Genomic DNA, 17,188 nt, shown 5'->3' with positions numbered 1-17,188 from the left:
TACATTATATACGAAGCTCCTGTGTATAATACCACCAGTGATCTCTGTATTACCTCTACACAGACACTGCATACTAAGTACAGATCTCCTGTGAATACTGGCACTTATGGTGATAGCATTGTGTTTGTTTGTTTTTATTACTGATCAGTATTGTAGTATTCAGTCACTATGTGGTCTGGAAATGGTGTTGTGGTATTTGTCACTTGTAAGTGGTATTTGGTCACCAAGAGGTGGTAATATGTGGTCTTGACATGGTGCGGTGGTATTTGTTTCTTGTATGTGATATTATTCGATCACTGTGGTTGTAATTTGTGGTCTGGTCATGGTGCGGTGGTATTTGTTCCTTGTATGTGATATTATTGGTCAAAATATACCCAAATTGTATTGCAGATTTTAACAAATATTTAATAGGTTACAGTAGAGTAGGACCCGGCCATTTTTCTGGAATAATCTGGTTCGGGTATATTATGACCCCCGTCACATGACCGGGGGGGGCCCACAGTGTCTGAACAGCCGGGGGTCCTGGCTACCCTTAATCCACCCCTGTCTCTTAGGTACCAACAACGAAGCCCGGTTGGTGTTATATGCAGCATGATACGCGGACTCAATGATATCGCTCGGATACCCCCTATCTTTAAATCGATGTTTCAAATCAAGGGATTTTGCTTCAAAATCCCCCATCCTCGAACAGTTTCTCAGTAGTCTGAAGAACTGTCCCTTGGGGATACCTCTCTTTAAAGGACACGGATGGTGGCTCTCCCACCTCAATAGGCTATTTGTAGCCTTGGGTTTCCGAAAAATGGTGGTATTTAGGAGGCCATCACTTTGTTTCAAAATGAGGACATCCAGAAAGGTGATTTTATCCATCCCTATCTCATGTGTGAATGTCATACCCTCGATGTTACTATTGAGGTACCGCATAAACCTGGTAAAGGACTCGATGTCCCCTTTCCAGAGGACAAGGATGTCATCTATATATCGACCCCAGAAAATAATCCTGGGGCTCCACACCTCATCCTCATCCCAAAACACAAAAGTGTCCTCCCACCACCCCAGGAGCAAATTAGCATAAGTGGGGGCACAGGGGCTCCCCAATGCTGTGCCCCTGAGCTGGTGGTAAAATTTATCATTAAAGAGAAAAAAATTCCACTGCAAAACAAAGCCTAACAGCTCAATCAGGAATCCATTGTGTGGTCCAAAGCGGACCCCCCTCCCACTCAAATAGAAGTTTTGATGCCTGATGCTGCTATATAATGCCTCAACATCTATTGAGGCAATGATGGTATCAGAATCTATTGTGATGCCTTCTAATTTGGTGAGGTCACCTATGTCCATAATGTAAGAGGGTAGGGCCCGCACAAATGGACGCAACAATTTGTCCAAGTAAATGCTACAGTTCTGGGTAAGGGCACCCATACCCGATACGATGGGACGTCCTCTCAATGGGGTGGTGCCCTTATGCACCTTTGGTAGTGCATAAAATGTTGCTGTAGTCGGGGACTTAGGTAAAAGGAAATCAAATTCACTTTTAGAAATAAGTCTTTGTTGTAGGGCCGATGTTAAAATCCCTGAGAGCTCCTGCATAAACTCCTTCGTTGGATCACGCCTGAGAATCTCGTAGGAGCACCTATCAGACACGATAGCCGAACACATATCCACATATCCCTTATTGTCCATCACAACAATATTGCCGCCTTTATCTGAAGGCTTAATCGAGTAGTTGTTCTTGAGGGCTTCCAACGCCCTCCTCTCGATACTAGACTGATTGGGAAAAGTTGAGTCAAGGCCTGGGTTTATCTTATTGATCTCATCCGTCACCAGCTTTTGAAAAATTTCAATGCTACCATAATCACTTGGAGGAGGCATCTTTTTACTAGTAGACTTTAGCTCAGAAAATGGGCCCTCACCCAACATCCGGGACCCTTCCTCCACAAGATCCTCCAATACTTCCAAGTCAGCGAGATCAGTATAAGAGATGCCTAGTTGTTGGCATTTCTGTAAATCGTTTTTCTGAAAAAAGTCTCCATTTCAATTTTCTGGTGAACAGATTAAGGTCCTTAACCCAATTAAATGGGTCAAATCTCGTGGTCGGAACAAAGTTGAGGCCCAGGGACAAGACCCTCTTCTCTATAGATGTCAAGTCATAAGAGGAGAAATTCATGATCTGGTTTTTGTCTTCAACAGCCTCTATTTTGGTTGGCTTATAGGGGTCCAATTCCTCAGATAGTAAGGGAGAGTCCCTCGGGCCTCTAAAAAAGAGGATGAGGAGGAGGCAGAGGGATAACCCCTCTCTGTACTGCGAGTTTGCCATCTCGGGTCTCGCTTCCCGCGTCCCCTAGTCCTTGGATGTTGTCTAGGTAAGAAAACTCTTGAGACTGAGTCCACGTCAGAAGACTCAATATCTGAGGATGATACTTCAGTGTTTAATGTTTGGGTCACCTGCAGTGAGGGATAGGCCCGTTTCTCCTTAAACTCAGCACTATCTTTGAGGAATCGTTTATGTTTCCTATCCTTGATCTCAAGGTGGAATCTGTCCACCGCTATCTTCAAGTGGAAACGCGTCGGGTATAACTAGGGATGACATCCCCATCGGAGGTCTCTTAGGTGACTTGGCAGAATGGATGCCCCCAGCACTTGAGATGGAACATTGGGAATCAGATGAGTAAAAGTGCTTTGTGTATTGCACAGATTGATTAATGAAAATGGGGTGTCGCCATCTAAGTGTATATGTATGGAAATATGCCTAATGATCTCTGTGGGATGTTTTTGTTTTTGGGTTTACTGCTCTGTTATTAATATCCAGGTATTAAAGGGTCATTTGACCATGCTGATTGCCAGATATATGTATTCGCAGGGCTGACTTGAATATTGTATGAGTCGTTTGGAGCGGCCCTTTATTATTGAATATTTTGGATAAATGAGACATTGACATTTTTTTCTTGCCCAATTATCCATTGTATATTTATATTAATACCCCACTTAGGGTTTATTTGGGGCAAAAAACAAATTTTTGTGTTTTTTGCTGAGTTATGTTTTTCTGATTTTTCCTTCTTTATTTTTTCTATTTTTTTGAGTTTTTCTATTTTTTTCACTTTGTTGGGTAATGAATATATTGGGACAAGACTTTTTAGTGATCATAGGGATTGTATAGGGCTATCAGGGCTAGCCGCCGTGAAGCAGGGGCGCCTACCGCTGAAACTTAGTGTGCCAACCTCCGCAGTCAGGTAGGGACCAGTATTAGGGCACCTGACAGGGTCATATAGTCCATATCTTGATACTTTCCTGTGGTAATTTATATGACAATGTCTTTAAATTTGGAACAAATAGGTTTTAACTTTACCGATTAAAAGTTATATTTTAGGGATCCTTGTGTTTTTTTTTTTTTTTTTGCTGTCTAGGATTCCGTTTTGGATTTGCTTTGGGGTTTCAGTGTTTAGTCCTGTGTCCTCAGCTCCTGGTTTGTGTATTTGTTTCCTGTTGTGACTCCGGCCTTTTAACGGACTACCTCATCTTCAAATTTTGCAATTTCTCTGCCCTGGTGGTGCTGACCCAGCTACCTAGCTATTCTTCTTGCAATCTTCAACCACCAAACAGAAGTGAACTCCGTGGCTTCAGCCTAAGGGTCCCTGGGTAAGTCCAGATCTATGCAATCCCTTGGGTCTGGAAAGCGAAGTAGTGCAAAGCCTGTTCAGGGTAGCCATCTTTTGAGCTGTCAGGTGACCACAAAAAGTGCCCTGTTACATTGTGCCTGAAAACAATTTCAGCAAAATATGTGTTACAATAGCTGAATGGCTCTCCTTCCCTTCTGAGTGCTGCCATGTGCCCAGAGAGTAGTGTACAACCATATATAGGGGATTGTCAGATTCAGGAGAAGTTGGAAAATAATTAGTAAGGTTCATTTGTTTCCTATTATCCTTTAGGAAAAAAAAATGGGGCTACATCAACATTTTAGTGGAAAAAAAAATTGCATTCCACTTTGTGATAATTCTGTTTTAAGAGAATAAAAATTAAATTTTTGAAATGTACAAATCTTTCTAAATTATTTGGAAATTTTTACTTATTTTCAAAAATAAATGCAAACTATATCAAGCTAAAATTACCAAAAACATAAAGTAAAATGTGGCACAGAAAAAAAAAATTCAGAAGAACTGGTATCAGATGAAGCATCAAAAGTTATCAACCAAATAAATTGATCCATGTCAGATTTGAAAAATGGGCCCTGATTAGGAACGCAAAACTGGCTACGGAAAGTGGTTAAATCAAGAGTATTTTTGGCACTAACTACTGTAGTCAAAAATTGTGACTATAGACAACAACACATCTACTGAAATCATCAAACTCAACAGTCTTCAAGTGCTACAAATAAATCAAATCTATCGCCGCTTAAGTTGAGTGCTACACTTCTTTATATTTATACTCAACAGTCTTCATCAGAGAAAAAAATGACTAACATGAATGGAACCCACAAAGGTAATGAGTAGTCGTAAAATTTAACTTTTAATATAAATAATTTAAAAAGGACTAACAACAACCAAACAACAAAAAGCACCACATTAAAAGTGCACTCTAATGCCTATAAACAATGCCTTTGCCTTGAAACCTACCTAACAGAGGAGGTTGGTACCCTAAATTAAATACCATGCAAATGGCGCCCCAGCTCCTCGGTCGCTATCCTTCACTGCCCTGGGAAGTCCTAGATAAGTGTTGACAAGCATCCACTCACATCAACTTTGGGGTTAGTTACAGATAAACAACCGGGGCAAGAGGGCACAGAATGGCAATGGGTAAACAGGTTTTAGTAAATTCTTGAAAGAGTAAACCTAGGTGCATAGCCCTGATATATCGTAATTAATTCAAGATAAGATAAACAGGACCCCTATTTGAAACTATAACTGTCACCTAGTCTAGACATTGGAGGTTGGCACCCTACTTGACAGCAGATATAGCACTCCCATTCCAAGGCACCTATCCCTGGGAAGCTCTATTTTAAATTAATTATCCCAGGGAGAGTATAACTGTCTACAGGAACAAAACCTATTTTCACAGTTAGGACATGGTTAATGTCCTGTTCTCTCAGGGTTAATGTTGTTGGCCTCTCTTTCAAGATGGGAGGGGTATTTATACTCACTCCTAGCTGGGTTTATCTGTCAGCCATATGTTCTGATTTAGTCTGTGTGCTTGACCCCTGAAGTGTGTGTCCAGATTGCATAGTGTTTATCTTGCTCTCCATGCGTTACCCTGTTTGCTATTCTGGATTTCTGACCTCTGGTTTTGCTTCTGACTATCCTCGGTCTCTCCCCTTTGGTACCTCGTGATCTCCTGGCTCCGATCTTTGCTTGTTTGATAACTCTCTAGGGTTTATCCCTTCTGTGTTCCCTGATGTCTGGCTCCGCCCCCTGACCTCCTTCACCTGTGTCACATGTCTAAGGTCCTGTAGGTTACTAGGTTAGTACCCTGTGTTTAGCTCAGCTCCTTTGCTGCTGTGTGCAGCTCACCCTGCAGAATTAATACACGGAGCTGTGACACCTATAGCCCCACACTTAGACAACACAGGCCCCAAATACTGGTAATATAAACCTGCCCCACATATAATGTGGATAAAAACATTAAGCATGCCAGTATATCAAGACAGAAGGAAAGCGTTACTTATTATATGTGTCTTATTAGATGTGTAGCTTGTTAAAACTTGCATTTCACCCAAACTAGGCTCAGCAGGAGGTTAGAAATTGTCCGCAGCAATTTTCTGTCATTTGGATGTTGTTAGTCCTTTTTTAAATTATTTATACTAAAAGTTAAATTTTAGTACTACTTATTACCTTTATATCTACAAAAATATCCAAACGATAAGGTATTGGCACTTCAAAATGACATATAACTAAATACAGACTAATGTTACAAACAGGGCACGAAAAGAGAACCGTGTAACAATATAAATAAATTCTTCAAAATTTTATTGTAATATTCAAAAATGCAAAGAAAGGCACAAAAGGCAATACAACAAAGTGTCCAGTAAGGGGACCCTAACCTAAACCCTAAATTATAATTTGTATCACCATAAAAAGATATACCGTTAATAATATCCTGAATCTACATACGTGATCACAGCAACATTACTGGTAAAAAGAAATGGCCATTTGCATAGTACATACAGACAGTAATACGTAGTAATGTTATAAGCATACGTGCCTTAAATTTTAGTACTACTTATTACCTTTATATCTACAAAAATATCCAAACGATAAGGTATTGGCACTTCAAAATGACATATAACTAAATACAGACTAATGTTACAAACAGGGCACGAAAAGAGAACCGTGTAACAATATAAATAAATTCTTCAAAATTTTATTGTAATATTCAAAAATGCAAAGAAAGGCACAAAAGACAATACAACAAAGTGTCCAGTAAGGGGACCCTAACCTAAACCCTAAATAATAATTTGTATCACCATAAAAAGATATACCGTTAATTATATCCTGAATCTACATACGTGATCACAGCAACATTACTGGTAAAAAGAAATGGCCATTTGCATAGTACATACAGACAGTAATACGTAGTAATGTTATAAGCATACGTGCCTTTAGAAATATAATATGTAGCCAGGTCAAGGTGATAACATGAAGAACTATGACAAATGACCTCAATATCCTTTGCAGACCACGTAAAAAGGGAGTAGGGGAGGCAAGGATTTCCCCCTCCACCCCGACGTGCGTTTTGTCCAGAGCTTCTACAGGGCCCAAATGATGTGAACAATTTCGGGTGGAGGACTATATTGTGGTCTATATGCAAAATGGTGATAACATGATTGGGAAACAGCTGGACTACACAACCGTTAAAACAGCCACAGCCAGTGACTGAGAGGAATCTGTAACTTATCTGCATTTAGTGCTTACTACTCACCTGAGTAGTCATATGTAGGAAGCTCCTCTTTACACCGCTCACCACTCCTCACAGATGTCTCTGTAGTATTAATATGGGTCAGATCTTCACCCTGAAACAAATATTGTAAAAGTCACAGACAGATGGAGAAGTCACATCTATGATCAGCTCTAATCCTGCCATCTCCACCGTTCTCATTACACGAGTATAAAACATATAATACTGGTGGATAAAACAAGACTGAACACAAGACCTTCACAGCCGTCTACACATCATAGGGGAGATCTCATGACACCTCTCCATCTACCTGATGATCCTGAGGAACATCTGGATTTTCTTGCTTACAGACTTGTGGAAGAAGAGGACGGGGATATCTCTCTGGTGTTGTCCTCTTACTAGATAGAACTGGAGGAAACATATACAGGGACTGAATTAATTCTTTACATAAAGAAAATTATAGGCCGTGTGTATTTAGTCCTGTCTATTACCTGGTGATGTGAGGGGCTGGGGAACCTCCATTATGATGTCCTTGTACAGATCTTTGTGTCCTTCTAAATACTCCCACTCCTCCATGGAAAAATAGACGGTGACATCCTGACACCTTATAGGAACCTAACACATACAATGATACTGTCATCCCCCCTATCAATTAATAGCGTTACTGTATAATGTCCCAGCATTCCCAGCAGTGTCACCTCTCCAGTCAGCAGCTCAATCATCTTGTAGGTGAGTTCTAGGATCTTCTGGTCATTGATATCTTCATGTATCAGGGGGTGAGGTGGAGAACCCGTGATTGGGCTCAGGGCTCTTCCCGATTCCTCAAACACAGGGGCCTGACAGTGCTCACTAGAGGTCTTCTTCACTACTGTGTAATCCTGGTTATGGAGAGACACATTAATAAATCTCACTACAGACATTTCCAGAGTCCTCATCTCTCCAGTTCTGTCCATCTGTTATTCCCATAGATAAGAATGATGTAATGTGACGTCATCAGAATCGCTCACCTCTCCAGTAAGCCGAAAGAGGATCTCTAGGGTGAGGTGTAATATCCTCTCCACCATCTTCTCCCTGTCGCTATCCATCCTTGATGTGTAAACCAGAAAAATTCTCTTCTATAGAAGATCTCCACTGAGAGGATCCGATATTGTAGGGACCTGAATATGAAGAAGAAGAACAGATGTAACATCATAAAGAATCCTGTGTAACAGGGTTGGGCAATTAATTTTTCCATGGGGCAACATCAAAGACTTGTGTGATTGTTGTGGAGGTCCGATCTAACAGGGTAAATTTAATTCTGCTCATTTATATTGTTTTGAATCAATCTCTTAATCTTGAGCAGAATTATGTCTGATGACTCGCTGCTACTGTTAATTAAGGTAAAGTGTTCTTCAATGTAGCAGCTAAAAAATCCCCATAATTTACTGCTTTTTATAAAGATTATATAAAGCATCAAATTATTCTGGGCCTGTTATTCAGCCTTTGTACCTTAATCAACAGCTTACAACACAATATGATGTCCCCACACAGCTCTCTAGTCCCTCAAACAGTATGATGTCCCTACATAGCTCCCTGGTCCATCATTGTTTTCAGCAGTATCTGCATCCCGAGGATGTAGATGCTAACAAAAATGAGAGTGTAGGGTGCTACTGAGTCCCGCCCTTTGGCTGTCCTGGTCCACACAGGAACATCTGAAGGGCCACATGAGTCCCATGGGCCACACTTTGCACAGATCTGCTGGGTAATAATATGATTTCCCTTATTATCACCAGTAATTGTATCAGGAGATAGAACGTGTAGATGTTCTATTCTCTCTTGTCTCGTACGGATTGGTACATAAGTTGAGTTGCTGACCAAGTCATCTCCTCCATGCTCCCAATCACTGGCTATGATGGCCACTGTTTCGACAACGGATTGGCTGTAGGAACCACATGTTCAGCAGGACTGACCAGAAAATACAGAGAATGGTGGAGGACTCAAGCAGTGGTGGCACAGGAGTAGTGTGGAATCATTAATGTCCTACTATCTTTACTACATTATTTTTTTTATTTCCGACATCTACTAAACCTATATTCTTTAGACTACACATAAAAAAAAGAAAGACATGGTTATGAGTCGACAGCTATGTAGAAAGTAACTAAATCTTTATTAGATAAAATAAGTCTAGGCCCAAAAGATTAACACAGTAGTTTCAATTGCATCATCCACAGCCCACCCCCAGAGGAAGGCAGGGCTGGGGCCATTCCAGCAAGAGAGGACACTTATGGGTCGGTGTGTGTCTCTACTTCCCAACACTGTTATTGCTATTGTTGTATATAGACTTTGCACTGCCCTTATATTGTTTGCTGAGATTATATGTATTTCACTCTGATGTCCTCCCCTGCTGTAGATGATGCGTTTTAAACTTCTATGTTCATCTCTTGGACCTAGATCTCATGTGCGATTAACACACAGAAGTTTCAGGCATTTATAACAGAATATTTGTAAGAACATCACAGACAGGAGATATTTAGTGTCAAAATCTCCATATATAGTGTTTTATGAGGGTATTGTATTTCTGTGGATATGATGTTTTATGGCATTTTCTCATGTGTGTGGGGGGGGGGGTGGCAGTACTGGGGGAACATTATACTGTGTGGGGGGATGGCGGTACTGTGGGAACATTATACTGTGTGTGGAGGATGGCTGCACTGTGGGAACATTATACTGTGTGTGGGGGATGGCGGTACTCGTGGAACATTATACTGTGTGGTGGGATGGCGGTACTGTGGGAACATACTGTGTGTGGGGGGATGGCAGTACTGTGGAAACATACTGTGTGTGGAGGGATGGCGGTACTGGGGGACATTATACTGTGTGTGGGGGGATGGGGTAACTGTGAAAACATTATACTGTGTGTGGGGGGATGGCGGTTCTGGGGGACATTATACTCTGTGTGGGGGATGGCGGTACTGTGGGAACATTATACTGTGTGTGGGGGGATGGGGGTACTGTAGGAACATTATACTGTGTGGGGGGATGGTAGAACTGGGGGAACATTATACTGTGTGGTGGGATGGCGGTACTGGGGGTCATTATATTGTGTGTGGGGGATGGCGGTACTGTGGGAAAATTATACTGTGTGTGGGGGGATGGGGGTACTGTGGGAACATTATACTGTGTGTGGGGGGATGGCGGTACTGGGGGACTTTATACTGTGTTTGGGGGTGGCGTTACTGTGGGAACATTATACTGTGTGTGGGGGGATGGCGGTACTGGGGGACATTATACTGTGTGGGGGGGATGGCAGTACTGTGGGAACAATATACTTAATGTTGTGGGTGGCGGTACTGTGGGAACATTATACTGTGTGTGGGGGAGATGGCAGTACTGGGGGAGCATTATACTGTGTGTGGGATGGCGGTTCTGTGGGAACATTATACTGTGTGTGGGGGATGGCGGTACTAGGGGACATTATACTCTGTATGGGGGTATGGCGGTACTGGGGGGACATTACACTGTGTGTGGGGGATGGCGGTACTGGGGGACATTATATTGTGTGGGAGATGGCTGCACTGTGGAAACATTATACTATGTGTGGGGAATGGCTGTACTGTGGGAACATTATACTGTGTGTGGGGGATGGCTGTACTGTAGGAACATTATACTGTGTGTGGGGGATGGCGGTACTGGGGAGCATTATACTGTGTGGGGGGATGGTGGTACTGGGGGATCATTATACTGTGTGTGGGGGGATGGCGGTACTGTGGGAACATTATACTGTGTGTGGGGGATGGGGGTACTGTGGGAACATACTGTGTGGAGTGATGGCAGTACTGGAGGAACATTACACTGTGTGTGGGGGGATGGCAGTACTGGGGGAACATAATACTGTGTGTGAGGGGATGGCGATGGTGTGGGAACATTATACTGTGTGTGGGGGGATGGCGGTACTGTGGGAACATTATACTGTGTGTGGTGGATGGCATACTGGGCGACATTATACTGTGTGTGGGGGGATGGTGGTACTGGGGGAACATAATACTGTGTGTGAGGGGATGGCGATGGTGTGGGAACATTATACTGTGTGTGGGGGGATGGCGGTACTGTGGGAACATTATACTGTGTGTGGTGGATGGCATACTGGGCGACATTATACTGTGTGTGGGGGGATGGTGGTACTGGGGGAACATTATACTGTGTGTGTGGGGATGTTGGTACTGGGGGATATTATACTGTGTGTGGGGGATGGCTGTACTGTGGGAACATTATACTGTGTGTGAGGGATGGCTGTACTGTGGGAACATTATACTGTGTGTGGGGGATGGCTGTACTGTGGGAACATTATACTGTGTGTGGGGGGATGGCGGTACTGGGGGACATTATACTGTGGGGGGGGGATGGCAGTACTGTGGGAACATTATACTTAATGTTGTGGGTGGCGGTACTGTGGGAACATTATACTGTGTGTGGGGGAGATGGCAGTACTGGGGGAGAATTATACTGTGTGTGGGATGGCGGTTCTGTGGGAACATTATACTGTGTGTGGGGGATGGCGGTACTAGGGGACATTATACTCTGTATGGGGGTATGGCGGTACTGGGGGAACATTACACTGTGTGTGGGGGATGGCGGTACTGGGGGACATTATACTGTGTGGGAGATGGCTGTACTGTGGAAACATTATACTATGTGTGGGGAATGGCTGTACTGTGGGAACATTATACTGTGTGTGGGGGATGGCTGTACTGTAGGAACATTATACTGTGTGTGGGGGATGGCGGTACTGGGGAGCATTATACTGTGTGGGGGGATGGTGGTACTGGGGGAACATTATACTGTGTGTGGGGGGATGGCGGTACTGTGGGAACATTATACTGTGTGTGGGGGATGGGGGTACTGTGGGAACATACTGTGTGGAGTGATGGCAGTACTGGAGGAACATTACACTGTGTGTGGGGGGATGGCAGTACTGGGGGAACATAATACTGTGTGTGAGGGGATGGCGATGGTGTGGGAACATTATACTGTGTGTGGGGGGATGGTGGTACTGGGGGAACATTATACTGTGTGTGTGGGGATGTTGGTACTGGGGGATATTATACTGTGTGGGGGGGATGGCTGTACTGTGGGAACATTATACTGTGTGTGAGGGATGGCTGTACTGTGGGAACATTATACTGTGTGTGGGGGATGGCTGTACTGTGGGAACATTATACTGTGTGGGGGGGATGGCAGTACTGGGGGAGCATTATACTGTGTGGGGGGATGGTGGTACTGGGGGATCATTATACTGTGTTGGGGGGATGGCGGTACTGAGGGAACATTATAATGTGTGTGGGGGATGGGGGTACTGTGGGAACATACTGTGTGGGGGGATGGCAGTACTGGGGAGCATTATACTGTGTGTTGGGGATGGCGGCACTGGAGGAACATTATACTGTGTGTGGGGGGGATGGCGATGGTGTGGGAACATTATACTGTGTGTGGGGGGATGGCGGTACTGTGGGAACATTATACTGTGTGTGGTGGATGGCATACTGGGCGACATTATACTGTGTGTGGGGGGATGGTGGTACTGGGGGAACATAATACTGTGTGTGAGGGGATGGCGATGGTGTGGGAACATTATACTGTGTGTGGGGGGATGGCGGTACTGTGGGAACATTATACTGTGTGTGGTGGATGGCATACTGGGCGACATTATACTGTGTGTGGGGGGATGGTGGTACTGGGGGAACATTATACTGTGTGTGTGGGGATGTTGGTACTGGGGGATATTATACTGTGTGTGGGGGATGGCTGTACTGTGGGAACATTATACTGTGTGTGAGGGATGGCTGTACTGTGGGAACATTATACTGTGTGTGGGGGATGGCTGTACTGTGGGAACATTATACTGTGTGTGGGGGGATGGCGGTACTGGGGGACATTATACTGTGTGGGGGGGATGGCAGTACTGTGGGAACATTATACTTAATGTTGTGGGTGGCGGTACTGTGGGAACATTATACTGTGTGTGGGGGAGATGGCAGTACTGGGGGAGAATTATACTGTGTGTGGGATGGCGGTTCTGTGGGAACATTATACTGTGTGTGGGGGATGGCGGTACTAGGGGACATTATACTCTGTATGGGGGTATGGCGGTACTGGGGGAACATTACACTGTGTGTGGGGGATGGCGGTACTGGGGGACATTATACTGTGTGGGAGATGGCTGTACTGTGGAAACATTATACTATGTGTGGGGAATGGCTGTACTGTGGGAACATTATACTGTGTGTGGGGGATGGCTGTACTGTAGGAACATTATACTGTGTGTGGGGGATGGCGGTACTGGGGAGCATTATACTGTGTGGGGGGATGGTGGTACTGGGGGAACATTATACTGTGTGTGGGGGGATGGCGGTACTGTGGGAACATTATACTGTGTGTGGGGGATGGGGGTACTGTGGGAACATACTGTGTGGAGTGATGGCAGTACTGGAGGAACATTACACTGTGTGTGGGGGGATGGCAGTACTGGGGGAACATAATACTGTGTGTGAGGGGATGGCGATGGTGTGGGAACATTATACTGTGTGTGGGGGGATGGTGGTACTGGGGGAACATTATACTGTGTGTGTGGGGATGTTGGTACTGGGGGATATTATACTGTGTGGGGGGGATGGCTGTACTGTGGGAACATTATACTGTGTGTGAGGGATGGCTGTACTGTGGGAACATTATACTGTGTGTGGGGGATGGCTGTACTGTGGGAACATTATACTGTGTGGGGGGGATGGCAGTACTGGGGGAGCATTATACTGTGTGGGGGGATGGTGGTACTGGGGGATCATTATACTGTGTTGGGGGGATGGCGGTACTGAGGGAACATTATAATGTGTGTGGGGGATGGGGGTACTGTGGGAACATACTGTGTGGGGGGATGGCAGTACTGGGGAGCATTATACTGTGTGTTGGGGATGGCGGCACTGGAGGAACATTATACTGTGTGTGGGGGGGATGGCAGTACCGGGGGCACATTATACTGTGTGTGGGGTGATGGGGGTACTGTGTGAACATTATAGTGTGTGGGGGGATGGCAGTACTGGGGGAACATTATACTGTGTGTGGGGGGATGGCGGTACTGTGGGAACATTATACTGTGTGTGGGGGATGGGGGTACTGTGGGAACATACTGTGTGGAGTGATGGCAGTACTGGAGGAACATTACACTGTGTGTGGGGGGATGGCAGTACTGGGGGAACATAATACTGTGTGTGAGGGGATGGCGATGGTGTGGGAACATTATACTGTGTGTGGGGGGATGGTGGTACTGGGGGAACATTATACTGTGTGTGTGGGGATGTTGGTACTGGGGGATATTATACTGTGTGGGGGGGATGGCTGTACTGTGGGAACATTATACTGTGTGTGAGGGATGGCTGTACTGTGGGAACATTATACTGTGTGTGGGGGATGGCTGTACTGTGGGAACATTATACTGTGTGGGGGGGATGGCAGTACTGGGGGAGCATTATACTGTGTGGGGGGATGGTGGTACTGGGGGATCATTATACTGTGTTGGGGGGATGGCGGTACTGAGGGAACATTATAATGTGTGTGGGGGATGGGGGTACTGTGGGAACATACTGTGTGGGGGGATGGCAGTACTGGGGAGCATTATACTGTGTGTTGGGGATGGCGGCACTGGAGGAACATTATACTGTGTGTGGGGGGGATGGCAGTACCGGGGGCACATTATACTGTGTGTGGGGTGATGGGGGTACTGTGTGAACATTATAGTGTGTGGGGGGATGGCAGTACTGGGGGAGCATTATACTGTGTGTGGGGGATGGCGGTACTGGGGGAACATTATACTGTGTGGGGGGGGATGGCAGTACTGGGGGAACATTATACTGTATGTGGGGGGATGGCGGTGGTGTGGGATCATTACACTGTGTGTGGGGGGATGGCGGTACTGTGGGAACATTATACAGTGTGTGGGGGGATGGGGGTACTGTGGGAACATTATACTGTGTGGGGGGAATGTGTTGTGAATTCCGCTCTTGGGCTCCCTCCGGTGGTTGTAAGTGGCACTTTTGTGAGTTCTGCTCTTGGGCTCCCTCTTGTGGTTTCAAGTGGTATGGCTGCTCCTTGGATTTAGCTGTCAGCAGCTGCTTCTACTGATTGTCTTTTCTGCTCGGCTATTTATGCCTGGCTCTTTCCTTCAGCCAGTGCCACTTGTAAATGGTTCCTGGTTGGATTCACATCTCTTTGGATTTCCCTGTTATCCTGACCAGTTCAGCAAAGCTAAGTTCTTGCTTGCTCTTTTCTGTCCACAGATTGTGGACTTATCCGTTCTGTGCTTTCTATGTTTGTCCAGCTTATCAGTATGAATTAACTCTGTGTTGCTGGAAGCTCTGGGAAGCAGATTTACCCTCCACACCTTTAGTCAGGTGTGGAGATTTTTGTAATCTCTGAGTGGATTTTTGTAGTGTTTTATACTGACCGCACAGTATTCCATCCTGTCCTATCTATCTAGCTAGACTGGCCTCCTGTGCTCATCCTGGTTTCATTCTGTGTATGTCCTTTCCCTCTCCACTCACAGTCATTATTTGTGGGGGGCTAATCTATCCTTTGGGGATTTTCTCTGAGGCAAGATAGTTTTCCTGCTTCTATCTTTAGGGGTAGTTAGCTCTTAGGCTGTGACGAGATGCCTAGGGAGAGTTAGGAGCATCCCACGGCTACTTCTAGTGTTGTGTTGAGCTTAGGGACTGCGGTCAGTACAGATACCACTTCCTTCAGAGCTCGTTCCATGTTGCTCCTAAACCACCAGATCATAACAGGAATGGCTGTACTGTGGGAACATTATACTGTGTGTGGGGGATGGCTGTACTGTAGGAACATTATACTGTGTGTGGGGGGATGGCGGTACTGGGGAGCATTATACTGTGTGGAGGGATGGTGGTACTGGGGGATCATTATACTGTGTGTGGGGGATGGCGGTACTGTGGGAACATTATACTGTGTGTGGGGGATGGGGGTACTGTGGGAACATACTGTGTGGAGTGATGGCAGTACTGGAGGAACATTACACTGTGTGTGGGGGGATGGCAGTACTGGGGGAACATAATACTGTGTGTGAGGGGATGGCGATGGTGTGGGAACATTATACTGTGTGTGGGGGGATAGCGGTACTGTGGGAACATTATACTGTGTGTGGGGGATGGCGGTACTGGGGTCACATTATACTGTGTGGGGGGGATGGCAGTACTGGGGGAACATTATACTGTATGTGGGGGGATGGCGGTGGTGTGGGATCATTATACTGTGTGTGGGGGGATGGCGGTACTGTGGGAACATTATACAGTGTGTGGGGGATGGGGGTACTGTGGGAACATTATACTGTGTGGGGGGATGGTAGAACTGGGGGAACATTATACTGTGTGGTGGGATGGCGGTACTGGGGGTCATTATATTGTGTGTAAGGGATGGCGGTACTGTGGGAACATTATACTGTGTGTGGGGGGATGGCAGTACTGGGGGACATTATACTGTGTGTGGGGGGATGGCGGTACTGGGGGACATTATACTGTGTGTGGGGCGATGGCGGTACTGTGGGAACATTATACTGTGTGGGGTGGATGGCATACTGGGGGACATTATACTGTTTGTGGGGGATGGCGGTACTGTGGGAACATGAAACATTATACTGTATGTGGGGGGATGGCGGTACTGGAAGAGCATTATATTGTGTGGGAGATGGCGGTACTGTGGGGAACATTATACTGTGTGTGGGGGATGGCGGTACTGTGGGTACATTATACTGTGTGGGGGGGATGGCGGTACTGGGGGAACATTATACTGCGTGTGGGGGGATGGCAGTACTGTGGGAACATTATAATGTGTGTGGGGGGATGGAGGTACTGGGGGAACATTATACTGTGTGGGGGGGATGGAGGTACTGGGGGAACATTATACTGCGTGTGGGGGGATGGCAGTACTGTGGGAACATTATAATGTGTGTGGGCGGATGGAGGTACTGGGGGAACATTATACTGTGTGGGGGGGATGGCGGTACGGTGGGAACATTATACTTTGTGTGGGGGGATGGGAGTACTGGGGGAGCATTATACTGTGTGTGGGATGGCAGTACTGGAGGAACATTATACTGTGTGTGGGGGGATGACAGTACTGGGGGAACATTATACTGTGTGTGGGGGGATGGCAGTACTGGGGGAACATTATACTGTGTGGGGGGATGGCGGTGGTGTGGGAACATTATACTGTGTGTGGGGGAATGGTAGTACTGTGGGAACATTATACTGTGTGTGGGGATAAAGAA

General features: G+C 45.6%; 1 protein-coding gene across 1 annotated transcript in view; it reads right to left on the bottom strand.

Annotated features, from left to right (window-relative positions):
* Nucleotides 1-17,188, bottom strand: part of LOC138666567 (zinc finger protein 850-like) — a 74,601-nt gene that overhangs the window by 51,995 nt on the left and 5,418 nt on the right. The window contains exons 2-6 of the mRNA XM_069754772.1: nt 7,887-8,036; nt 7,578-7,757; nt 7,371-7,494; nt 7,190-7,287; nt 6,904-6,994 (exon numbers count right to left, since the gene is read on the bottom strand). Coding sequence (XP_069610873.1) covers nt 6,904-6,994; nt 7,190-7,287; nt 7,371-7,494; nt 7,578-7,757; nt 7,887-7,964 — 571 coding nt within the window. The 5' untranslated portion in view covers nt 7,965-8,036. The remainder of the gene's footprint in view (nt 1-6,903; nt 6,995-7,189; nt 7,288-7,370; nt 7,495-7,577; nt 7,758-7,886; nt 8,037-17,188) is intronic.

Source organism: Ranitomeya imitator, chromosome 2 (assembly GCF_032444005.1).
Source record: "Ranitomeya imitator isolate aRanImi1 chromosome 2, aRanImi1.pri, whole genome shotgun sequence".
In the NCBI taxonomy this organism is placed as follows: domain Eukaryota; kingdom Metazoa; phylum Chordata; class Amphibia; order Anura; family Dendrobatidae; genus Ranitomeya; species Ranitomeya imitator.
Note: the sequence above shows the minus strand (reverse complement) of the source record. Positions and strands in the feature narration are given on the sequence as shown.